Source organism: Rhea pennata, chromosome 3 (genome assembly GCF_028389875.1).
Source record: "Rhea pennata isolate bPtePen1 chromosome 3, bPtePen1.pri, whole genome shotgun sequence".
In the NCBI taxonomy this organism is placed as follows: domain Eukaryota; kingdom Metazoa; phylum Chordata; class Aves; order Rheiformes; family Rheidae; genus Rhea; species Rhea pennata.
In genome coordinates, this window is record NC_084665.1 from 78,963,830 (window position 1) to 78,991,100 (window position 27,271).

Below are 27,271 nucleotides of genomic sequence, written 5' to 3' on the forward strand. Positions count from 1 at the left end.
GCAAAATGAATGGTGGTAGAAGCAGCTATCCCCTTGTTTTTTGTTCACCAAGTATACCAACACTTTTGCACGGTAGTACATAACCAGTTTTCTCATGCTTACCATGAATAGTGTCTGTGAACTTCTTATTTAGATGACCGCATTCTTTCAGCCTCTAACTTTTGTTTACTTTCATGAGACAATGTTATGAAACAGGCTTGAATTTCTCTGATCTTAAACAATTGAAAATTTATATTTTTGCATGACATATCTTACGAGACTGTCTCTTCTTTCCCTTATTCATTAAACAAGTTATGGTTATGCAGCAATGGCTTCATTCAGGCTAACATTTTTGTGAGTTTCTCAATCCAAGTATTGACAGTGGGAAGCCATGATATACATTTTTTATTTTACTTTATTTCCATTTATTCATTCCATTATTATTATTTCATACTTATATTATTATGCCACTGAGAAAAACAATTATTCTTTGTCCTGGAATATATTGGTTGGGAGATTAGATCCTAAATCTTTTTCTTTCTATGTCTATGAATGATTTCTAGTGTCCGAAGAAATGGTTTATGCTTTTGCCTCTCATTTTTAGTACTTCTTAGAATTACTCCACACACCTGTATCTGTAGCACTTCATAGCACCAGTATGTGGGCTCTGTAGGTGACTGGTATAAATATAGGTCATTTCTCAACATGCCTTTGTCTGCAAAAGTGTGTGTGCTGGCGCCATAAGCATAAGCCTGAGAAAGTGCAGAGGGAACCTCACACAAAGTCGTGCTCCAAGGCTGTTGCTATTTGGAAGGCTTTGCCAGTAGTGTAAGAGAAGCCTATGAGTATCACAGTGACTTTCAAATATGATGCAACTCCCCTATTTTATGGGAGATAACTTCCCATTCAGCAGCTGCAAGCTCTCCATGCATTCAATAGGGTAAATAGGGGCAATATCTGTTTCTTCCAGGACATTGAATTTCACGGTGATTTCACTATGCTGCTTCATTTGGCTGTGAAAAACGAAAATGTATCAACAGATAACTTAGTTTGACTGGAAATTATTAGTATTTTAAAACAACTTTTAAAATTGAAGAACTACAAATAGACTTTTAAAGTATTATTTGTTCAGCTGTTTAGTTTAGTTTAGTTAAGTAATCGGACCTTGTCTGTTTTCCTGGAGAAACATTATTATAAACTATATAAATATAATGAATTTGACATTTGAAAAATCTTACAGTAAAATATAATTGAATAGCTACAAGGGGAAAAAAGAAGCCTAATATGAGAAAAAATGTCCCACTACATTTTAGAAAAAATGAAAATAAAGTATAACGATAATTTTAAATGCAAAATGTTTTAGAGTAGCATTGTCTTCTAAATACAATTTCATTTTCAGAAATCACACTACCTGAGTTTCCAGAGGATGGTTTTCCAGATGTACCAGAAATGGAAATAATTAAAAGGAAAGTTGGCCTTTTCATGCATGACTGGCAAACAGTGGAGTCAGGAATCAGTGATTCACTGATTCAGGTTGTTGTTTTAGAGATTGCTGAACAAAGTCCAGAAAGTCTACTTAATCAAATTGTCCTGGTCATGGAAAGTAAGTAGTTCTGTTTGTGATTTGCATTAACTTACTCAGGGATTTTGGAGAGTTTGTCTTAGGAATATATTGGGAGGAGGTGTTACACTGAGCTCTAAATCACTCATATGAAGTGAGAACAGAACATATAGTGTTCTGCGGGTGAGCTGAAAAAGACTCTAGCAGCCTAGTTAAATATTATATAAATATATAGTGAGTTAAGCATATATATATATATTAAAAATATTAACTGTAAAAATATGTACACGATAGCTCCCTAAACTTTTTGATAGCACATTTGCCCCGTTACTTATTCTATCTATTTGTGTTAGGATACTAGAATGAGAAATGAACAAATAAAAGATGAAAATTCATTCAATATTTATTTAAGTCAGTGAGACTTTCAGGATGTGTAATGATCCACCCACTTGCACAGATTATGATTAAGAGTGGGTCTTTAGAGTATTAATATTTTTCAGCAAATATTTGCCTGTTTGATCCAAGTCTCTAGCACTTCTGAGTATCAGGTAAATAATATTAATAATACATTTTGCTACAATTACGCTGATGCAAGTATTTTATTAACAAAATAATAATTATGTTGGGTTTATAATCAAATAAAATTTGACTGATAATTTGTTTAAAAGATTTTCTCCAATGAATAACATGAAAAAAACTGTTGCAAGCAGTAATGCCACTATCTTTATGTGTCTGTATAATCCTTTTATACTAGGAGTGCCTATTGAAAATATCAATTTACTCTAGTCATAAAACAAACCACTAGATACTCAGTTTTGGGGGGAATCACTGTATTAATATGTATTTATTTTGTACAACCTGGAGTAGGGAAAATGCAATGTACACTTGGCACAATTTGCTTCTACATATGTACTTACTTTTATTTTATTTTTTATTTTACATTTAGCTACTTTTACATAGCTAAATGAAAAACATTGAAATTGAATTAACCTTTTCAGAACCTTTTAAATATCATGGTTGGGTACTATCTGCTGAAGACTTAGATGAGGAAGCAGAAGACGTTGCTGCTGAAGGGGAAGTTGAAGAAGAAAATGAAATTGAAGAAGAAGAAGAAAATGAAGATGAAGTAAGCCTATGGGCTGTGTTCATTTATCATTTTAATTTAACTCATTTATTTTCAGTTTGAATAGAACCTCAGAGAAAGCAAATTTTGCAGATGATTTTGCATGATCCAGCATATGCTTCAAGAACTATTTTATGTTGTATTTTTATGTTCTGGCTGATCATAGTTTTATTCCAGCAGAAAGATTAACTATCCTATGCTGGTAGGGATGATGAATGTAATTAGTTTGGTGAGATAGCAAAGAGGGAGGAGGGTGGATTATTATCAATAAGATATGCAACTAGATCTAACTTAACTTCTCTCAAAATAAGTATTATTAGGAGAGCAGGCCCATTGGTACATTTCACATTTCAGATTACTACTAGACTATATGCCCTGATATACTTATTTGTGAGTTTTACCTTTCCTTTACACCTCAGAGGTTATGGTTCACTATGACTTTTTTTAAAAAGGACATACAATACTACTTATAAATTGTTAGAAATATTTTATAATTCCGTATTTAACAAAGTTCACCCATTCTATAAATAAAACATTTTTAGAATCTGAAAGGAGTTGCTGTGGTTCCAAATAGACACAGAAAAAGAATTATATTCATCCTCGAGTGAATATAGATATTAATATTTCCTCGAGTGAATATAAATATTAACATTTATCTCCTTCACAGTTTTCGTATCATGACAGTGGTCAGTAAAGGAATAAAGAATGTCATTAGGAAAACAGTAAACTGCATGATTGGAACTTTTTAATTGAAGAGTTAAACATCAGGGAGTTTACAGTTTTATATTTCAATCTATTTTCATTTTTATTCATTATAATAGATTGGAAAAACTTCTTAAGATCATAGGAAATCATTTTTAGCAATGACAGATGAAGACAAATTGTTAGGCAATTATTTTTAGTAATAAACATTAAATATAACAAATATCTGATAATCTATTGAAACCACAGTAGTTGCATGATACTCTGTGTCTTCAATCTTTGGAATCCTAAAAACAAGTTCAGACTACTAGGAAATATAGGTATGCCACTTGTGAACTGTGCTCTTTTTCAGTAAGAAGAGAGACAAATTATTCCCTATATTAAAATACGGTAAACTACACTTCTTCTTCTAGTGAATCATACAACACAGAATAAATTCAATAAAACATAAGAAAGGCAAAAGTGAACCTTGCTTTCCTTCAACCAACAATGGTTCTGTAAGCCATCATGTAAACATCAAAAGATGCAGAGTAGAAGTCTTAATGTGCAATCCTTTGTTTCATCTCATCTACTGATAATTTCCAAACACCCAGTTAAATGAAAATGAAGATCTAGCTTCAGCATTCTTTTATTTTCATCCTGTGCTGGAAGATGCCCATCCCAAAATTTATGAGCATGGAATATACATACACTGTACTGGAATAGTATCAAATAGATATTTAAAAATGAATTTTATTAGACGTACAATCTAGTATTATAATACCAATTCTCATTGCCTTTTACGAAGAGGTCTACTTTCTTCTCCAATTTTTGAATTAGAAAAAGTAAATTTTAAGAACACAGTAGGAAAAGTTTTTATTATAGATACTTCAACCTTAATTTTGGTCTTGAACAGCTAACCATGGTATTATCACTTTACATTTGAAGTGGTTATTCCTTCTTCAGTAGTTGCCTCATTAGATAGGGCAGATTAATTTATCACTCAAACTGAAAAGTTCATATTTTTATGGACTTATATTCAGTTTATGAAAGATTTTGAGATTATTTGTTAACCCAACCTGTTGTAAGTTACTGTCTTCCAGCCTCCCATCAGCAGTGAGAATGTTTGTAAAGGTACTAGTACTTGTTCCCCGTCTATAGTGGCATAGCATACCATGTGCTTATTTAGAATCATGGAGTCACAGAATAATTTAGGTTCGAAGGGACCTCCCAGATGCATCTAGTTCAACCCCCTCTCTAAGCCTAACCTCAAAGTTAGATCCAGTTTGAAAGTTATTCAGAGCAATGTCTGGTTAATTTTGAATATTTCCAGTGGTGGAGATTCCACATGCTCACTGGGCAACCTGTTGCAGCATTTGATCACCCTCATGAAAAAACTTTTCTTACCATCTAACTGGAATTTCCCTTGTTGCATCTTCTGTCTGTTGCCCCTCATCCTTTTCCTGTGCCCTTCTGAGAAGAGTCTGGCTCTGTCTTCTCTACAGCCCCCATTTGTTAGCTAAAAATAGTAATTAGATCCCCTTTAGTCTTCTCGTCTTAGGATTGAATAGATCTAGTTCTCTCAACCTTTTGTCAGGAATTTGGTACTTAGTTAAAAGAAAATCTTATTAGAAAGTTCAAATATAAACACATTTATTTGCATTTTCTACTTTTTGACCATATTTTAAACAGTAACACCAGTTTGCACTATAGAAGTTATTCATATCAAACAGGACTTTGAGAAAGCAAAACAGTTATTTTTCAGAACATTGCAAACCATATGTGTAACTGTAAATTGGCATCAGATGAATTCTTAGGTATCAGATTTTATTATTGACTGTTGGGTCATACTACACTGAAAACTTCACCTTCAGCACCTGGATGCATGGAGAAACATAATAAAGAAAAGTCTCTATTTCTTGTAATGAATGGAAAAGCAATAATAGATTCATCCTTACTGAGAGAGAAAGTCCATATGGATGATCCTGATATAAAATTTGCTTGATCTTTTTTGATGTAGTTGTTTTATATCCTTATTTGTAGATCTGTAAGCGCTATGTACATCCTATGGATAATCTGACTATTTATTTGACAACACTATGTGTGTTTAAGTACGCTACTTAAGCAGTTAGGTAGAATTACATCTTACAACAAAGAGATGAAGTTTTTTAATTTCATGATTTAGAAATGTAGTTTATATTCTAATGCAGAAATCATCCATTTTTAGACCTATGTGTAACAGAAAGAAATAATGTGAGAAATAATCAAAGACATTTAAAATATAAATAGTTTTGAGGATGCCTTTCTGATTCAAAGCTCAATTAGCATATTTGATATTATGTTTTTCTACTTAATTCAACTAGTTCTTGAAATTTTTCAAAAACTTTCCAGGAAGAAGAAAAACAGAATGAGAAGAAAAGGCAAATGGGAGACACAAAACACTTCTGTCCAGTCAGTCTGAAAGAGAACTTTGTCCTTTACCCAGGACTCTCTGAACATGCAGCTAAATATCAAGAAAAGATTTACTATTTTTCAACTTCTGAGAACAGAGATAAGTTTTTGGAGAACCCTGAGGAATATGTGGCTCACAAGGAACCAATACAAGTGAGAATCTTTAAAACTGATGACTGATAATAACAAATTAAAGTCACTACGTTCCATTGCTCTTTAATAGTTTATTATTTCTGATTTGTCGTATGTAAAGACAGGTATACCAGGCAAGCCCCTGAAAAAAATAAAGCATGTTTCTTCCCTAGTGACTTTACAGTGTACTTTTAAATTAACATATTGAATGAAGCATGCATATGAAGCAGAAAAGAAGGAAGATGATAAAGGTTTACAATAATCATGAGAAGTGATTAACAAATCACAAATATTGTTATTTTTACTATTTTTAACACTTTTTTATAAGTGAAGGCAGAGTAAGAGATGTGCAGATTTACCAGGATTGTATAATAGGCTTTCATTTTTACCTACTGGCAACAGTTCAATATTTCCAGAGAGCAATTAGTCTATTTGGAACAGTAGTAGAGGACCTGGAAGATTTAAAATACAAAATGACTATTCTTGAGGTCATTTTTATAATGACATTCTTGAAGCGAAAAACAGTAGAAGATGCACTGTGGAGTCCAAATTGTTATATTTCATTTTTTTCCTACAGGCTCCTCCCTTAAGGGTGTGCTTACTGGGGACTCATGGAGCAGGTAAAACTACTTGTGCACGATGGGTAGCAGACAAAATAGGCATTTTTCATATTCAGTTTGAAGAATATCTACAGGAAATAATAGTACGTAAAACTAAAAAGAAAGTTGGGCCTGATTTTGATGAAGAACCTGAAGAAGATGACAGCAAAATAGCAACTCTTTCACGGGAACTGGAAGACTTCTCTCCGACCATGACTGAAACTAAAATTGAACCTGAACATCAACGTGAATTTGGAAAGAAAAGCCAACAGGTAATAATTGACCTTTTTTTGTGTCCATACACAAAACAATCTTTTTTAGGCCAGAATAGCAATTTCCAATAAAAACCTGGCTTGATAAAAATTGCTTATGTTAAACTATTAACTTGAAAATTTGTGAATAACTGTTATTTCCAGTAAAACAATGTACTTACTGACAATGTTTTCTTGTAAGTGCTATAAACGTTCTCCAAACATTTCCTAGAATTATGTATATATTTTTTCAAACTAGTAGATGTAGTTGCTAAACAAGACAGAAGAAGAGGATATTAGAAAAAAATGAAGTTCAGAGTAGTAATGAAAAGGCTTGATTTTCTTCAAGTATTTATAATACAGGGGTTCAATCTGGTGCATGTACAGCAATTACACAGGAGTTTAGAAATGTTCACCAGCAGTACTCCCTGCACTCTGAACGCAAAAACATAGATGCTTTAATGCAACTTGAGGCCATTTACAGAAATTCTTAATATTCACAATCACAGTTAAACTTAGTTGCTACACCTACATGCACCTGCAGGACCATCTTTAAAAGCAAGTACCAATCCATCTGCAGGCACCCTTCAGTCCATTTGAGGCAGCTGTTTGGGTAATTATAGAAATCAAAGGTGAGCAGGCAGCAGAGCCTAATGTACCCATGCACACTTTGGAGATTGTTCTTAAAAGAGTAATGTAAGCATAGCCAATGAAGCTGTGCTTTGTAAAGTTAAATTGTTATGCAATGCTGTGTTAAATTTTTTTTAGTCTTTATATCTTTATATTTTTATTTTAATATATTTTTATGTGCAGTTACAGAAACTACAATATGTTTTCTGAGCTTTTGAGGCCTCACTTTCACATCCATTGCTTGCAAAAGATGAACTAATACCAGTTAAGGGGAGAGGCTATCCTTGATTGTGGAGAGGGTGACTCCTCGTATTGCCAGCCTCTAGTTTGTCCCTTTCAGCTTGATAAAAAGTTATCTTAACTCTAGGGAATTACCCAACCATGAGCAGGGGAAAATATCCGCAAAGTAGGCCAACCAGCTATTTTATGTGTAATATAGTACAGTGAAATGTAGCAAATGAGTTTACTTTGTTTCTGCTGGATTAAACCCTAAGACAGTAACTGGTACCTGGATAGCTTCATTTAACCTTCTTTAGTCAAAAAAGTAATAGATATGTCATGCAAATCTTTCTTTCTGCTTTTCATTTTTGTGGATTTTCTTTTTATCAAGGAATCAGAGTTAACTGATGAGGAAGAAGTGATTAAAGCAAATCTAGTGGATAATGAGGCACTGCCTCCAGAAGTACTTGATAATATTGTTCTTGACTGGTGGAGGAAAGAGCCATTCCGGTAATTACAATTAGATTCTCTCTTTCTTTAACTAATCTTAAGAAACATTTCATCCGTTGTGTCCACAGTTATAAATAATTGTTGCAGACACTATTTCAGATGCTGTTGTACTTATGAAACATGACCTACCTGTCATTCTTAGTTTTTGGTATGCTGTTTTGATTGAAATTCTGAAAGCAAAATAATGTTTTTTATGCTCTACACAGTGTTGGACAAGAGTACTTAGTGGACTTGAACTAGATTAAATCCTTTGAATAGTTGGTCCTCCCTATCTTCTACTGCAATAGCCATATAGTTCTGGTAGGCTGATGGAATAGATATGTCAATACATTTTTTTTTATATATTTTCATGTAGCTAATAAACATAGGGAACTGGAAACCAGCAGTAAGTATATGATTTCCACATATTATAAGTGTTAGGTGGAAAGCAAAGACAAAATATCCATGGTCTCCAAAATGATACAGAATCAGTTATCTTTTGTGCATTCATCACAATTTCTACTCCAGTTATGTAACCACAGTTGACATCCTTTCAGATTAGAAAGTACATCTGTTATGCCCTGAGAAAATATTCCATATTTTTGCATAAATAAAACAGATGAATTACTTTTAGAGGGTAGACTGTTTTCAGGCTTTTCAAGACATACTTTCAGCAGGTAAAATTCCTTTTTCCATGTCGTATCTATTCCTTTCACTTCCATAGAGATCATAGATGCTAGAAACTTGACCATTAGGTTGCAATCCTTAGCAATATGAGAAATGCCTTGAAAGTAATAAATGAGCTCCTCCAATAAACTTTTGTCCTGTCAGCCCACAGATAGGAAGACAACATTCTCTTAACTGTATAAAAATAGGAAGATCATTTTTAGAGGAAAAGAATGCATGAGGACAAAAGATACCCAACATTACACATAATGTTATGATATTAAATGATTATATAAAATCTGTTTCCTCAAGATCTGTATAGTAAAGGACAACCTTCATCATGATATATTTCATGATATGTATCCTCCCTTCCACTTTTTCCCATAGCATCCAGGATCACCTGTTCTTCCATCCCCTCCCACTGCTTGGATTTCCTTTGGTTTTCTACAGTTTCATAATGTCTTGTACTAAGTTCTAAATTAATAAATAGAATTATTAATTTCTCATTAACACATTATTCATCTAATGTGAGAGTGAAAGAGCCAGCAAGCCATAGAGCTTTACAGACATATCTGACCTGTTTTTAATATTTGCAGGAAAGGAGATATATATGATGCTGAGTGGCAAGGTTCTCATCCTGTATTGGAGAAGAAATTGTCAGGAATTTCTGAAAGATAAATTGTCAAGCAAAAAACTTGCTGCGATGGACTTTTCCAAAATAATGTTTGGGATATCTTCTCATGGTCTGAGAGCAGTGGCTGAGAAGTATAATGTTTATGGTCACACAAACAATATTGAAGATGCAACTTATTTTGATTTAAAAAGTTCTTTAAATAATTAATCTCAGCACATTAAAAGCTCAGAAGAGATAAATATATATGTTAGTACAATAATTTAAATACACAGTGAAATATCACTTTTGCATTCTCAAGAGTGATAACACATGAAAATATTTTTTATTTACTATTAAAATATATTTTAATAAGGGAATTTAAAATTATTTTTGCAAATTCACTCCATTTTCACTGTGTTGCACTTTAAACTACATTGTATAATGCTAAATATCTTCTTTTTGAATCAGGTCCACAGGATTTATACTGGATGGTTTCCCTCGTACTTTAGACGAAGCCCAATATTTGTCAGAGCGAGGACTCTGCCCTGATGTTGCAGTTTATATTCAAGTAGAAGAAAGTGACATTTTGGACCGTCTTTTTCCTCCACGTCTGAAAAAATGGAGAGAAAGACAATATAAAAAAAAGGAAAATAAAAAGAAAATGAAAGACCTGAAAGTAAAAATAAGGGTAGGTTTTCTGCACTGTCTAGTTCAGAAACACAGGTACTAAGGCAGATTCTAAAACTTCCAGTGCAGGAAGGAGCACACAGAGAAAGTCATGGAAGCCAGGAGCCACAGCCTCACACATTCCCAGCATTCCCAGATTTACCAAGGAACTGAAGAGACTTTAAGGATCTTCTCCTGCTCTGCCTCTTCCACATTAACACTGCCCAATGCAGTTAATTTGTGCACCATTTTTAGATGCCCAGGACCCCAAGCAAACCATCTGTGCTGTCAGGCATGAGGCAGTCTGGCAGAATGCCAGACATCTGGAATGTCCCAGACAAAAGAAAACTAGATGGAGAGTCTGAACATGGCCATAAAACATCAGACTCACAGCTTGAGCACAGTACTGCTGTTTCACCCTGGATTCCCTGAGCGTGTGCTGCTCAGTTGATCTGTATCTCCCAAAGGCTTATTTCACAGGCACTGTTTAGTGTATGTGCCTGTGTTTCCAACTATGTATGACACCCTGCACAGAAGTGTAAGAGCAGTAAGCCACACTCTCAGTGTTGCAGCTGTGCAGTCTCCCAGCTGAACAAAGACGTGTTTATTACTGAACAGGTTACCACATAACAGCTGCCTTGAAATAATTTGAAACTTCTATGCGGATATTTGCAGTTGGCACATGCAACATAGTTAAAGTTCCTAATTTTCTATAGAAGTGAGATAAAGTACTTCACATGTACTATCAGAAAAGGCTTGAACATAAGTTACTATAGAGCAGCTGATGCACAGTAAGTTAGTAGGAGGGAGTTTGGGACAAGGCCCATATGATATCAATAAATTATATGAACTAAATGTGACAGAGATTGTCTCTGGAAATGCATTTGAAGCATATGAGTATTTCTTTGATTTCATATTTCTTGATGCAAGTTGGATACCCCAATGGAAAAGGTATATTCTAGTGACCAGCTTGTATTGCTGTACTAAGCTAACCCTGTAAGGAGTTACTCTGACAGCTCAGGTGGCAATTACCCATGGTATGAATCCTGAGGTGTAGGCATAAATATGGCTCCTCATGACAAAGAAAAACAATAGGCTGTTGTTTAAAGCAAATATAAAGAAACAGCTATATAAATTGATCAAGGCATAAAGACCACTACTTAGAAGTAAGGAAAAGCTAGAATCAGGATTTGCTGACTAACAGTAATTTGATCTTTTTGTTTATGAGTATTGCAAAACAGTTTTTAGTTACACATTTAATATTTTTCCATAGCATCCTTTTGGTCAGTCAGTGAACAAGTCAGAAGGTGCTGTTACCTTTGTATCATTTGTTACTGAAATTGGAGGGTTTGGAAAATGCAGGCAAAGCAGTTGGATACTGCTCTAGACTCTCCTTCCCCAGTGAAAGAAGCCAGCAATAGGACACACAAGCAATGAGTAAGTCTGAGCTACAGTATCATTCAGACCTGAGTTTAATCAGTCACGGGGTAAAGAAAATTAGCCTGCGCAGAGCTTCTTGCTGCTCTGCCTGAAGTTCTCTGGTATCCAGGACATTTTGTTTACAACTAACATGTGTTTCTAACATTGCACTGTTGTCTGCAGTGTTGACACATTCAACTTCTCTGATCTCAGTTCAAGTGACCAGCATCACAGTGTGCAAGAACAGCAATTACAGTTGAATCCTCGTCAGCCTCCAGTGGCCTTGAATGCAATGGAATGCTTCTGTGTATTACTTCTGGGTTAGAATTTAGCCACTGTGTATTTGCCATGTATTTACTGAGTATGTATGGAAGAATGTGTTACAAATACTTAAAATTTGGTCAAAACTGAGCAGTTTTAAAAAGACTTAGGAAACAGCATACATTTAATACTAGGCTCATTGATCACTGTGTCAAGCAGCAACTATAGGAAACTGTAGCTTACTAACAGAGATTATAATATTTTCACTGTGATCACCATGTTTTTTTGCCCCCAATCTCATTCTCAGAAATTGCCTAGTTTTGCTGAAATTTACACCTGTATTCACCTAGTACACAGAGGCATATCTGCTCTGCAAAATTTTCAGTTGCACAGGTAATATTTTTGTAACATTAAAAGCAACTGGAACAGAATTATAAAGAGGAAGTAACACCATTTTTAAGTGAAATTACCAATTTGACCTATTGTAAGTACAGAAGAATAAATCTAAAAGTTTTAAAACCTTTTCTATCATACTACTGCTTGAATTATACATTCATCCTAATAAAGGATAAAACTTACGTACTAAGTAAAGGTGAGTTCCACTTCAGAATTCTCAGAGGAGAACTTTTAGAAGCAATACTATTATTTTCTTAGATTTTTTTTTTCACTAACAGGATTTGAAGATTGCTAGAAGAAGGGCAGAACTTTTAGCAGAACAAAATAAAAAGAAGCAGAAGGTAAGAAAACGAGTTAATTAAAAATATTTACTATAGAAATGTTTGTATTTATATCTTTAGAATTTCTAGAGTTTTTAGTCACAGAGTTTTAAGGGCAATTTAGAATAGCAAAAATATAATAGATTGCCAGAAACCTCTACTTTTCAAAATAATTCGAGGTGTTTACATTGTTTTAGAGACTGATGACTCATCAACACTAAAAGCAATTTTAAAAGAATTCTTCATATGATCCCCAGTTCAGAAAAATACTTATAAATGTGTTTAGCATATCTGATCTATAAGCATTAGTCATTGTAGTCAGGTATGCCTTTTAAGTACTTTGTCAAATCCATTATTAACCTGTATAGGACTGTACCAGGATTTCTGCCCAAACTCAATTACAAAACATAGTTATATATGCATTGCTGGACTACTTGACTGTTTATGAAATGTTGTCAAGTATGCTTTCAGCCAACAAACTTATTTGTAACCAAGTCCCACCAAACTACAATACAAAATATGTAAAAAATACTTCTCTCAACAAAAATGCAATGTAGCATTGCAGTTTTTCAAGTGCTGTTGGAATTGGCACAGTGTTTCACTGTATGGATTATGTAATATCTTTGTGTTTTCTTCAGAAATACTGTTCTAGACATTACTAGATTTTTGCTTTAGATAAGCTACCAGAAAAAGGAATTTTTGCTGAATTATGATTTTTCTAAATAAAAGAAAGACAGAAATACTATGTGTTCCTTCAAAAAATCTGTATCATAGACATGAAACAACTGAATATTTTACATTTATATACTTTAACAAATAAGGAATATGATGAAATCAGCGAAAATGAGGATGAAAATGCAGATGAAAATGAGGATGTTGAAGCTATACTTGAAGAAGAGTTTTTAGAAGAAGAAGAAGAGGAGGAGGAAGAGGAGGAGGAGGAGGAGACTGATGCTCTCGAACGTATACGAAATGAAATTACAGAAAAGTTTGATTCACAAAGAGATAATTTACAAGGTGTACAGGTACCTTATTTTATTACTTATATTATAGTATGAGGCAAGAAGAGTTTTTGGTTTCTTTTAGTGGTCATATTTCAAAGTTACAGTGTTTGAGTGATACTATTGCTGAAGTCATATGAATATGTAAGATGAAGACTATAGTGAGAAGGTATATATATTTTACAAAATATATAGTTCATAAGACCAAGCAATATTGTTAGGAAAAAAATGAATAAAAATTCGGGTGGACCCACCCAGTCTCAGGGGTCTTTATTTCCTTTTCAATATGCCAGTTGATGTTGACAATGAAACTTAAGGATTGTAAATATATAAACAAATTTGCATATGTCATTTTTAAGTCACTACTCTTTATTAGACAACCCTAAATTTTTATACTGTTATTAACATCATCTTATTGCAATCAGTGGATATTTTATGTGTTTAAATAGTGAAAGAAACCAGGATTTAATGTATTTCAAATGTGAATGTGGATTCAGCCAGATGTGAGATTTTGCACAGAAAATTGAAACAGCCCAGAGTATAAAAATCAGATTAGAAAATAAAAGCCATTTAATATAGAGCAAATATTTAAGTACAGCTATACTTCCAGATCTGTGTTGCTGAACCCAGTGACATATACTGTAAGATAATCTCATCTAACTCTAAATATCTGCAGTGTAAATGCCTGTCTATGTAAGTAGACAGGTGCCATTCATTTACCTTACTCCAGGCATCTTACTTTAGGAGGAAATGAATGTGATTTAGAACTTTTCTTCAATGACTAGAAAGAAAGTTTACAGAAATAGATAGCAAGAGGTAGATGTAAGATTTGGAAAATGAATATCACCTCCACCATAAGTGTAATTGAGTCAAGGTTCACTTTATTTTACTAGTTAGTGGATTAAATGTCAGGTGAATCAAGAATTTTCTTTGCACTTCGAGGAAAGTGCATAAGCTATGTGGAAAAAACTAATGTTTTGTGTCCAGAGATTTACTCTTTCCATTAATTTTGGCGGAAGGTGACTTGAAAGTACATTCAACTTTGAAAAGTGACAGTAAAAATGTTGTATCTTTACTGAACGTTTTTATGAATGATACATATAATCATATATCCAAATATTTTTAATTTTTTTTATTATTTTTATGGGTTTGGAATGAGGCCTGTGGCTAATTTCAGTTTCTGAGTATAGCCTGGATTTGAAAACTGGAATTAGAAAGAATTGAGGATAAGGCAAAACAACAGAAAACAGCCTTGACATAGGAAAAATTCTAACCCTTTAAATAAGCAATACAATGTCTTAGCTTAAAGCTAATAGAATACTATAGCTCTTCAAACATTTTCCATTTTTCACTCTGACATTTGAGAGTCTATAGTGTATTACATTAGTAAACTCATGAAAAATTGGACCAGAGAAGGAACAAACATTTAAAATGGCAATTTTTGTTTCTCTCGAAAAGTATATAATCCTCAATGACAACAGAGGTGACTAGTGTTTTAGAAATTATTATATTGAATTCTGCTTATGAGTGCTAGTGGAAAGATCCAAGACTGTGGGGCTACATGGATATTTTATGTAACTTGAGGAATTACACACGAATAGTAACAGATAAAAGAATTTCATATTAGTTCTACATGTTACTAGTACCTCCAGTTACAGTTTACTCAATATTTTTACCTTATTTTTTTGATTTCAAGAACATTTTTGCTTTTATATCTTCAAATAACTTAGTGCTTCTGATTCATTATTCAAGGCTTGTTTATTTTTATCTGTTTCTTTAATTCTTGGTCCTCTTTGGTGTTGTGGAACCTTGGTCTTTTATAAAAGAATAAATTATGACACTAACATTTTGTAGCTCTTGTAAAAGTCTTAGGTACCTAAAAAAAAAGCTAGTAGAAAATAGGATATTTTTATATTTTAATTCAATCATCTGAGAAATAATAAGTCAGTAGACAGCAGCAATAGTTTTAGACAGTAGCTAAATAAGCCATTGTAAATTGTGAAGAGTGGGGAAAGAATATTTGATTGTTTCTTATAAGAGATACCTCTTAATCTTTAGTTTTCTCATAGCAGATTCCTTGAAGTCAAATATACCTTAACTGTAACTTAAACATAAAAGTGCAAAAAGGCCAAGTCTCAGCTCATATTAAATCAAATTTCACTGATTTACAATGACTGAGAATGCACTCAAGAAATCCTTGATAGTGCATAGAAAATATTGCTGTCACTCATCGTTACAAATCTGATCATGTTTATGATTCTAATATTTCATTGTGTTTTCATTAACTAGGAGGAACTTGAAAAAATGTTAATACCTCAAATCGAGATCAGTGGAGGACGAAAGCCTCACATTGTACGCTACCAAATATATAAGAAGCTGAATCCTCTAGTGGAAAATCGTGCAAGCATTTTTGAGAAATGTTATCCAATAAGTTTGCCACTTGCACATAAGATGCTAATTTTCTCATATAAATATCAAAGTTCTTTTGGCCAGTGGGATCCAGTCAAGGTAATTTTTTTTTTTAATAGCTAAAGAATGTTTCAGAAGTAATACTTTTAAGTAATATATTTCACATAAAACAAGAAAATATTATGAAACTGTTTAAAATAATGCCAGTAAAAGTTAATGAAAACTACATTACTGAAACAAAGCAATATCATTGAATACATATAAAATAGGGCAAGCATTGGCAATAACAGATGTTAGTCTTTTCAATGTTGCAGCTAAACAGAGACTGAGTGGCATTTAATAAAATTTGCTACAGCATTAGCAACATAATTAAAGGTGGCACTGAGCCACAAAAAAATGCCTAATTCTTACAGCCCAGTAAGCATAGGACAATAACACAGAAATTCTTAAAGCCTTTCAGAAGCAGTGAGAATAAGCTGAAAGGATTTGGGATTTGAATTTGTAAGTTGAATGAACTTAAGGAGAGGCGGAGTAAGTGGCCACCAACCCTGTCAATGTCAAAAAGTTAATTAACAAATGTTAAATGTATGTAATTCATTGCAGTAATTGTTTGTTGTTAATATTTACAGGTTTTGAAGAGCATAAATCTAATTCCATAGTATTTTACTAGATATCTGGAAAGTTCATGTCAGAAAGTACTCATATCTATTCCAGAAAGTGGGCTCATGTCATTTGTTTCTGTTTGTAATAATAGAAATAAAAGCAGGTTGGACTGTGAATTAATCAGAAACACGCATATTAAAAAAAAAAAAAAAAAAAAAAAAAAAAAAAAAAAAAGCCCAGTGAGCAGGAAACAGAAAATAAGAAAATTCCAGAAGGAAGCGTGTTTCAGCTTTCACTCTACTATGCTAAACAATCAAGTCATTTCTAACCCTTTTTATATAATCATCATGTTGATCTGTGTCTTCACCTGTTCTAGATCATGTTCATCTTTCTTGAACCTTAGCAATCAGAACAGTACACAGATCAGATCCTGTTAGGGCTTTATATAATCAAAATTCTGCTTAAAATATTTTAGGATCACAGTTGCCTTTTCAATGGTTGCATCAAATTGGCATCTAATAATCTAATAATTTATTAGTACAAGTAGGTATTTCTTCTATTCTGTCATTTCCAATTACGGAACCAGCTTATAAGAGAAATTTTTATTTGTCCCTATGAATTAGACCTTGCACTTCTTCTTATTAAATTTCACTACATTTTTGTTATTCCATATCTCCAGTTCATTCATTTATGCTATATGTATACTCTTACCAAATAAGAAAAAAAATCAGTTAAATGAAAGAAGAAAGCCCTAAAAAGCCACAAGATGAAATCAGTGGTGTGTTGACAGTGAGAATTATAAAGTGATGATAATAATGAATGGGAAATAGTGTCATTTTGACTGTATTTAGGATATAATAGAAATGATGAAATTAATTAAAGACCAGAGGGTCTTTGTAGAAGGGCAGGTAAAGTATATGCCAATTATTTTAGATTAAATTTAGGAAAAAATATAAGTAGTTATGGAACAAATTAGATAAACAAAGAATAATAATGATGAGCTGAGAGAAATGTGAGCACCAAATATAGCGTAAAACAGAGTCTTGATAGTTTATAAATTGAGGGCAAGCAGTCAGAAATGGCTTGATACAAGAATAGAAATTTAAGGATTAGAGAAGGGCCTGGCAAGATAATACAGTACAGCAGAACCTACTCTTATATACTGTAACAACCTGATAATGTTATCTGTATGCTTGCTGACTCCTTCAAAGAACACTAATAGACTTAGGAGACATGATTTCCCACTGCAAAAGTTCAAAAATTAGCTTTTACTCATTATTTTATGTGTATACATTATTGGACTGTGGTTAATAGGATCCATCCTGGAGACCTTTTTAAAAACTGGTTGCTCTTTCTGTTTTGTGGAAGGAAGGTCAATGTAAGCACTAGACTACACATCAGTTAGCAAGTAATTCAACAGTTTCATTTTTAAATCCCTTTAGAACTGTAAGATGAACATCATCTGGTCTCGGCAATTTTTTTCTACAGATCTCACTGGTTTGTTCTAAGACATCTTCTGTTGACCCTTTAAGGCAGTTCCTTCAAGAATGGCTGCAACAGGGACATCCCTAAGTTCTTTCTTAGCAGACAATGGTGCAAGGAATTCATTTAGCATTTCTGCAATGATTGTTTCTGTCTTTAGTGCTCTTCCTACATCTCAGTTATTCCTTGGCACTACAGGCTTTCTAGCAGGCTTCTTGATGTGTTTGAAAAGATTCCATCAATAGCATTTATATTTTAACAAAGCTTTTTTGGCTTGTCTTATTGTAGTTTTACATTTCACCACAATGTAAGTATTGGTATTCTTTTCTGCTTTCTTCTTTTTGACTTGACTTCTACTGAATACAATATTCCTAGTATATCTTCTTCTGTCAGCTAGATAAGTGTTTCTTAATGCACAGAAGAATAAAAAAAAATTCTTTATCCTCTATAGAAATGGCGTTATGCTCTAAAAATTCAAAAAACAAAAAATGCATCTCTCTGTGGTCTCTTCAAGGACAGAAAGTGTTACGGTACCACCTACTGGAAACAGTGAATATTCTTTCTCTCTTTATGCTTTACCTTATATTTTTGTACAAGAATTACATATGTATGCAAGTTCCTCAGACTCAACAGGATATTATGTCTGAGGGGTGGTATTTCAGAATTCTTTGATGCTTTGCTTCTAGTATTTGATAGTCATCTACCTGCCCATGAAGCCACTTTTGCAGGATGGAAGAAGAGGAGGCTATGTCAAACCTAATTAGCTGTTTCCTATTTTGTATATGCTACAGCTAAGTGAAGGAGAAATAATCAAATCGCCTCAAAGCCATGAAAACCCAGTCTATCCTGTAATCCATCGACAATATATTTATTTCTTTTCAAGTAAAGAAAATAAAGAAACATTTATGAAAAATCCCATCAAATATATCCGTCAGCCAAAACCTAAACCAGCCATGCCAATTAAGATTGCAATTGTTGGACCTCCAAAATCTGGGAAGACTACAGGTAGGAGCCAGTGTTATCTATAAGACAGAAGATGGCACTTAGAAAATCTGAACTAGTATTATTTATAACTCTTGCTTATTTCTGATTAATTTCTAATTGTTTCTCATTTCCTTTAACCAATATGATGCAACATAAAATGAAGAAATATTCCTAGGATCAAGGACCAGAACCAAAAACACTGTGTTCTCCAGCTTGTTTCCTAATTTCTAGGTTGTGAAACAGGATTTTCCCTCTCTCCCCACTCCTTCTCTCTATCTCTCTCCATGACTCTCTCAATCCTCAGTCTCTGCCTTCAACCAGAGGAGAAGATACAGCTTATACCAGAACTTAATAGTTAGGATAGGCTGTTAAAAATGGAAAAGATGTGTTTAAGTCATTTCATATTAAAGAGGAAATTATAACCATACTTTCTACTACCTGTAAGTGATCTAACAGCTAAGCTCTTCTGTGGGCAGTGGTAGCATATTTTCTAACATATTTTCAAATAAAATTGATAATGGCTGCTGAATTGAATGCTATTAGTGCATTAGACGTGTGCTGCACAAAGCTAAAGGATTGTGCCCTTTAGACCCTTAAGCAGATTTAGGTACCCACTCACCAAGATTCTGCACTGGAAATGAGCCAGGGTATGAGCTGAACACTTAGTTTCTAAGACTGAGGACTTACTTCAGCAGACTACTAGGTTGTGATGTTGCTTATGTGAAAGTTGAGTGTTGAAGTCTAAATGTTTTACAGTTGCCAAGAAATTTGCAAGTGTGTATGGATTACTGCGCCTAACTGTGGGAGACGCCATACGGCTAGTGTTAAATGACCAGCCAGAAAGTGAATTGGCACTTATGATAAAATGGCATCTTCATAAAGGACTGACTGTACCTGACGAACTGGCTGTCCAGGCTCTTGATGTGACTCTGATGAATCACATGTGTACTACTACTGGGTAAGAGTTTTGCTGGGGTTTTGAGGGCTTTTTTTCAAGGTATGCCTGTCCTTTCATAGGCAGTGATTCTCATGTTATCACTGTAAAACAAACTGTTTCAGTAAAACACATCAGTGGATTATTCATTAAGAAAATAATCTGTCTGTCCAAAATGAAATGTAAAATAGGGTCTCCACATTACTCTGGAAAAGCTATCTGAAACATAATTTTCTGCAATTTTCAGATAAATATGTTCCAGTAAATTCAAATAATATGTTTTATGAAAGTTAACCTTTTTTCAGCCAGAAGCCAGTATTTCATTATCCATTGAGAAAAGCCATTTTCTCTTTCTCAGCCACTCTTGTACCAGCTCAAACTGATCTGATTCTCTCTGCTAATGAACATTGGTAGTTCAGTACTCCAGCTTTTCTCTGGTTTTGTTAACAGGTGAAATTATTAAGAAGTAGCAGAACTACTACCTTATTTCTTAGAGGATAGAGATTTCTTAGGCTCTGTCCCCAGCACCTGTCAAACTGGGCTAACTTGAAAAAGCATTTTGTTTCATTATCAATTTAATGAACCTCAACTCCTCTCCTAAAAAAAAAAAAAAAGGAGAATTTAAACACAAAAAGACAATTCCAGGGCAATCTCTGAAAATTATCTGAGCTTGAGATCAGAATTCTTTGAACTTTTCTTCCATGTTAATTATTGGAATTGTGTTTCAGAATATTTTGCCTCAGTATTGCATAATATGTGAAAAATGCTTTTTCCACTGTGATTTTTTTTTCTAAATTAACTATAAATTATTTTATTTTTCACTTTGAAAACTACTTCTCCTAATTCATATGGGAATTCCCCATTGTTAAAACTAAACTTCTGCATAACTGATGTGTCAGAACTGAAAACTACACAATTGTGGTAAGCCAGAGCTGTCCACTTATGTTACTATAACTTTTACCCTGTTTTGTATTTCCTTTGCTCTTTACCATTTCTTATTCCATCTACTTACAATTTTTAAGTTTTAATTTGTTCGTAAATTCTTCGGAGTGAAGACTGTGTCTAATAAGTCAGGGCAGCATTGAACTTGATGGCATGGACATAGACTTTTGTGTCTATTGAGAATATTGTGAATATTTGTATCACAATTAATCATTTGTGAATGATGAATTAAGAACAAACCTGTTAGAAAAGCTGTCTTTCTGTTTTTGTTTGTATGCAGAATTGTTATTGACGGATATCCTCTAACAAGAAAACAAGTAAACCTCTTGGAATCAGTTAGGATAATTCCAGTGAAAATCTTTGAATTGGAAATGGATGCAAAGGAAGTGTTCAGAAGAGCACTACAGGATAAGGAAAACACAAATAGGTAGTAATGCTCCCTGAAAGCAGTATTTTTACCAACACAAGATTGTAATCTCTCTCCCTATGTAGTGCTATACCTCAGTGCTGTACCCTGAAAAGCTGTTATATCTAAGTTGGTGGATCTAGGAGGGCTTCCATACTCTTGGACACAGGTGCATACCCCATGGGCCTCCCAGCTCCACCAATGAAATGATGTGGGTGCCAGTCTCTCCACAATTTAATGCTTTGATTTCTATAGGCTGGAAACTGAGATATACTGGCCGGAAGAAGCTGCAGCAAGCTCTGGCCAGATCCCCAAGTTGGAGGACTGAGGAAACAGATGCACAATGGTGTGCACCCACTACGTTGTTTAATTGCAGTTTTACTGAGACTGCCTATCAGGAAATGTTACCAGTTCACTCTGCTGCTAAAGTTTATTTATTATTCAGCTTAATTATTTTCATTATAAAGGAAATTTATACTTTACCTCATAAGCTTTTTTTCTTTAAGTCTTAATTGTAGTCCTTTTTAAAAGATAGGAGCAATGTATATTTTAACAACATATACACAGTTTATGAATTACTCATCTAAACTATTCAGATATCTTTCTTCTTTGTTTCTCTAAGGAGATAAATATTCTGTTTAAAAAGCTGTTGGTGTTTTTGCGGTATAGCTGTCAGTAGTTTATAAAGGGACAGAGATTAAAAAGAACAGAACATTCACCTTAAAATTAATTTGTATAAGAACCTGGTTCTCATTAAAGGAAACGTTTCTAAGAAGTTCCAGATAGCTTAGAGTGTTATTGCATGTCTCTTTCATTTTGTCTCTTTCATTTTATCAAATAATCAGTACAGTGCTTAATTGCTTTCTGAAAGCCTAAAGACTATTTGCATTGCAAAAAAAAAAAAAAAAAAAAAAAAAAAAAAAACTCTTTTAAAAAATATTTACTTTAAAAATTCATTTAAACACAAAACTAATTACATTTTATAGGCTTAAATACAAATCAATTAAAATCGGCAATATTAGCAATTCCTAAAAATACAACTTATAGCAAAATGAATCCTATTAAAACAGAAGTTTTTCTTTCTTTGGTATCATTTAAATCAAGAACCAGAATAGTCAATACTTCTCTGTTCTAGTAAAAATACCTCTTCTGGTCTTGCACAATTTTTTTAGAGATCAGATGAATTATTTTCACTAACTTATATGTAAATATGACAGCTGCATCCAAGGATTGTGGCTACTTCTTGAATTCAAACAACAGTATAATACAAAATGAAGCCCATTGTCCAATGAGCAATGATTTTCACTTTAAAAGTACTGTAAGCTGTCTATTGTAGCATTTAATGGTGTATCAGTAAATATGTGCTGATACATTAAAAATCCTTTACAAAATTATTGAGTTGCATTTGCAAAATAAATAGCAAAAGTTATGTTCTTTGTTTCTGAACATCCCACCTGGCTGTACAGAATTGTCTGATCAGAGGTAATATTCTTAATAAGAAAGTTGTATTTCTCAAATAAGCTCTACAATTTCAAATAAGCCAAATTTTGTAAAAATGAACTCTAAAATTTATGTGACATTCAGCCAAATGATCTGACCTTCAGACTATGTATTAAATCAGTGCTGCTTTTTGTTGTCCTCAGACCTCCCTACCCTGTTCATGACAGCTCACAGATTTTAGCTATTCGAAATTCCTGTTATAAACAACACATTGATGCAATTAGGATTTACTATAAGAAGGAGCATCAGAACTGGTGTGTGATTGATGCCTTTCACAGCAAATGGTGGATTTGGAACAAAGTACTCCAGGAAGTTCAAGTGGTTGTTAAAGAAATCCAGATATATCTGGAAAGAATAAGAGAAGGTAAAAGAAAGACAAAGTTCTTTAAGAAATTGTAATGTAATAAGTATATTTAAACTCAGTTTTAACTTGGTCTGAATTAAGCTAATTCTTGGGCACATACATATCAAGTGCAGCTGGAATTAAGGTTCATAACACATTTCACTTACTAGACATTACAAAAAAATGTAAGAAAATAACAATGAAAAGACAAAACACGCAGCATTTGCCTCATTCAAGGCTAATGTATCTAGCACCTGGTCTATGTGACAAAATGCATTATTTCAGAAAATGAGTTAAGCAATAAAATATTACCTGATACCACACAAAACACAGCTGAAAGCTTAGTATAGACAAAAAAAAAACATAGTGTCATTTGTGAATTCTGGAGTTAAAAACATGACAGTCCTTGTTTTCACTGTGCCCTTGGTATATATCTTCTGCATATTTCCACCCATAGATCAGATTTGCTCATTATAACTTCTTGGCATTCTATCTCTGTCCAAATGCAAGGCCTTTTTCTCACATAAAATCTTGTATCATTCATTCCAGCTATAATAGTAGACAAATGGATATAATCATCTCCAAATCTTTTGAATTTAAAATTTTCTTTAAAGCTAAGTTCACTGTCTTCACACTTACTATGTAGCTTTATAGTTTGGTAAGTTTAGATGTCAATTTGAATGTGAGACTAGCTAGGAAAATAATAACTATTTGAAAAAAGTAGTTTGACTTCATTATGCTTGTGTAAAGCACTGGATTGCATTTTAAGTACATAGTGGGCTATACAGAAGGTCACTTTCTTTCTAACAACTCATTTGTTGCACCTACCTTCTGAGAAGGTATATGCAGAGTGCCCAGATGGATTGTAGGCTCTTTATTTTGCAGAGGCTCTTCATCAAAAACTAGCAGCTAGGCACTAGTCCTTTGTATTTTGTAGGTCATCTGAAACAATAATGGGTATGTGATGAAGGCAGCATCATACTTACTATCCTTGTCGGCTTCAGTTTTAACTTTTTTATTTTATATGCCCACGAGCAGTACTGAGGGCTTCGAGTGAAGATATCTGCCATCAAAGATCAGATTGTAACATAGAAACCAATCCTAGCATCAGCATCTGTCTTCAACTCTTAGACATTGGCTCCAAGAGCTATATCAAATCCAGAAAAAAAAAATTTAAAAGAGTGCTCATTAGTTAGTGCTCATTAGATCAAAAGCTGAGCCTTAGTTACAAAGGATATGCAGAGTTCAAAGACAACAGCACAATATTCAGAGGCTTCTTGGACTATACAACCTGTGTTCTTTTGCACGGATCTGTAACTAGATTGCCTGCAAGACCGGGGAGTTTAAATCAAAAAGTGAGAAAGAGTAAATTTTCCTCAGGTTTCCCCATTCTCAGCCTAGCTCATGAAAGATACAGGATATCGGATTAGCTTTCTCATTTTTCTTCTGGAACTTTCCTGCATATTAATGCACTTTGAGGTTTTAGGTGACCTTATCCTTTCCAGTTGTACAGACATTGAGTGCTGTACTTTTCCAAAACCTTTCAATGCCAGACCCAATATCATGCAGTTTTGCAAATTCTTTGATCACATCTGGAGAGATCTTGAAGAGCTTTCTTGAAGGCAGCAAAGAGCAAAGCAGCTAAAGAACAATCTGAGGCTGCTGTCCAAAGAACGGGGTAACAGAAAAGAACTGAAAGAAGTCAGAGGCCTTGCCGTCCATGGCAGATTCCTCAACTTTGAGTGACTGCAAAAAATCACAGGGGGTATACCAAAGTAAACAGGAAGAATTAATTGTGAGTTGAAGATTCACTTAAGTAAGGGAGAATATTCATTATAAATCAGAAATAAGGCTAAATATGCAATTTAATTTCTGCAGTGAGCGGCCAAAAGCTTCTTAGTCTAAAATGGTATATCTCCCACTTGAATTCGTGCATGGCAGCATAGAAAAGATTAAATGTTCCTCTCCATTATGTCTGTGCAGTTTAACTAGACTTCCACTGAAGGACAGACTTCATCTTAAACCTACCTTTAGATTTTATCTTTTACAGCTCTGTGCCAGCACTCACTTTATAAATCTCAATCATAAGCCAAAAAATATTTTTTTAAAAATACGTAACATTTTCACATCAAGCTTGAAAAACAGCCCTTTAAAATAATTCTTATCTGACATTTTATGCAAGATCTTGAATTTATTTAATCCAGGTAGACTATAGTATTTACAAGACAAGAATGAATAAATGATATGCTTTTATCACACCTTGTACTCATTTTCACCAATGCAAAGAATTCATATAATAGTGGAAATGTTCCTTTGCAGCACAAAGAAATGAAACAATAAATCACTAATAAACCTTTCCCAGAGAAAACAGACTAATAAGTTAAGCACATCCCACATCATTAATACTTATTGTATTTCTTAAGTACATGCTAGAAAAATGTTACTAAAATTAATTGGTAAAATGGGTTGGAACTTTATTTCAATATTAATTTATAAAAATTGTTAATATTTGAATTCTCATTATTTCATATCATTTTCACATGATATAATAATCTTCTAAACTGTAACATTCCTACATAAAAATGCTTTATGCTTTCTATATATTTCATTGACATACGTTTGTCATTAATTACTACTATTAACAGGAAAAGCAGCCAGCATTGCTGATTTATGCATCACCCCTGAAGAGCTGCAGTATCGGCTAGGGGAGTTTGGACAGTACTGCCCTGTCAGCCTTGCAGAAAAACATGAATTGGTTGACTGCTCTGTAACCTCATCACTGCAGTTTGCTGCAGAATTTCGAGGACACTATTACAAAATGGCTTCACAGGAAGAACTGGAGGTAAGTGTCTGAAAACATCTGGGGAGAGAATTATGGAGAGAAGGAGCAGTGTTGCTTTGAGTCTTTGATTCTGTACAGAAACAATGCCACATCATCAACACCATGTCATTTGAACTAGACTAGTGTTATTGGTGTTCTAGCTATTGTTCTGTATACTTCTGTTATGAAATGTCCGGTCAGGCAGAATGCAGCAGAGTCCGTCCAAATTGAAGATCTTCTTAAAAATTGTCATAGATGAAACATTAATTTTCAAAGCAACCATTTCTTCCCTCCTCCATCAGTTTTCTGGGGAAGCTGGGGTAGGGAGCAGCTAATAATAGCTACGGATACTGGATAGATGCTGAGTAGATAGTGATGTAGTGAGTGAGTTGGAAAAGATATGACCCACTTAGCATGGCATCGGCATCAACACACTACGAAAGATTCTTTAGAAGAAACTGTCTAAATTGCATGAGTCAGTCCTTCGGAGTTTGACTAACAGTCTTACAGTGCTCCTGTCATTATTAAAAAGTTTAATTTCTTCTTCTACAGAAATTCTTGAACAAACCAGAGGTGTATGTAGCACCACTGGCACCTCATCCTCTTCCACCTCCAGAAATGCTACCAAGGAAACTGACAGTGTCAGAAGTGAAAGCCTTATTCCCTAGAAGTGCTGAAATGCAGGGATACTGTCCAGTCACTTACCTAGATGGAAAACAGAGGTACACCACTGCAGTTTTCATAACTTGTGTTACAAACTATATGTCCTAGGGCCCTGGAATACAAAGATCACACTTGATCTAGCCTTCTCCAAACTTCTGCTCCATTTCACTGCCAGTTTTATTGCAGTAAAAACAGGTGTTAAAAACATTGTTGCTTTAGCTCTAAAAGATGCTTCATTAGTCTTTTTTCCGAGGCTGAAAAATACCCCTTATTATATATCTATACACCTCCCTGCCTTTACAGCATAGTCTAGAGTATTTCTAATAACTAGGCTGAGGCACAACCTGAAGCATCCTGAAGGTCATCAGTTCTTCTACATCTGTAATTGAAAGAAACAAGTGGGTTGAATTTCTCTCAAAAATTCTTTAACAGAGCTGAGAGATAGACCTAAGTAACTGTAGGAAATCAGGTTGGCCAGATGATCACCCCTTGTAGAAGGAAAGACACGTAAGTCGTAAGTTTCTTGAATCTGGGATTCTTTCTCCTTTTTTGTCTTGGGTAATGTTAATTTACTTAGATTTTCTCTCAAATAAGTCAATAAAACACACTAAATCCCCTTCCGCAAAGCTGGCTAAAGGGGACAAAGTTTAGCATTAAGCCAATCACAAGGATCTCTCTTGGCTTACTGTCTTTTGTGATGCGGTCTGCTTGGATACAGTTTTGAGTT

General features: G+C 33.9%; 1 protein-coding gene across 1 annotated transcript in view; it reads left to right on the forward strand.

Annotated features, from left to right (window-relative positions):
• The window catches only part of AK9 (adenylate kinase 9), a 72,272-nt gene that overhangs the window by 40,188 nt on the left and 4,813 nt on the right, over positions 1–27,271 (forward strand). Inside the window, 15 exon segments of the mRNA XM_062570971.1 lie at positions 1,379–1,582; positions 2,539–2,666; positions 5,736–5,948; positions 6,505–6,798; positions 8,018–8,136; positions 9,863–10,082; positions 12,415–12,489; positions 13,278–13,481; positions 15,747–15,965; positions 18,743–18,956; positions 19,692–19,893; positions 21,092–21,238; positions 22,861–23,081; positions 25,706–25,902; positions 26,434–26,603. Of these exon segments, the coding sequence (XP_062426955.1) occupies positions 1,379–1,582; positions 2,539–2,666; positions 5,736–5,948; positions 6,505–6,798; positions 8,018–8,136; positions 9,863–10,082; positions 12,415–12,489; positions 13,278–13,481; positions 15,747–15,965; positions 18,743–18,956; positions 19,692–19,893; positions 21,092–21,238; positions 22,861–23,081; positions 25,706–25,902; positions 26,434–26,603 (2,827 nt within the window).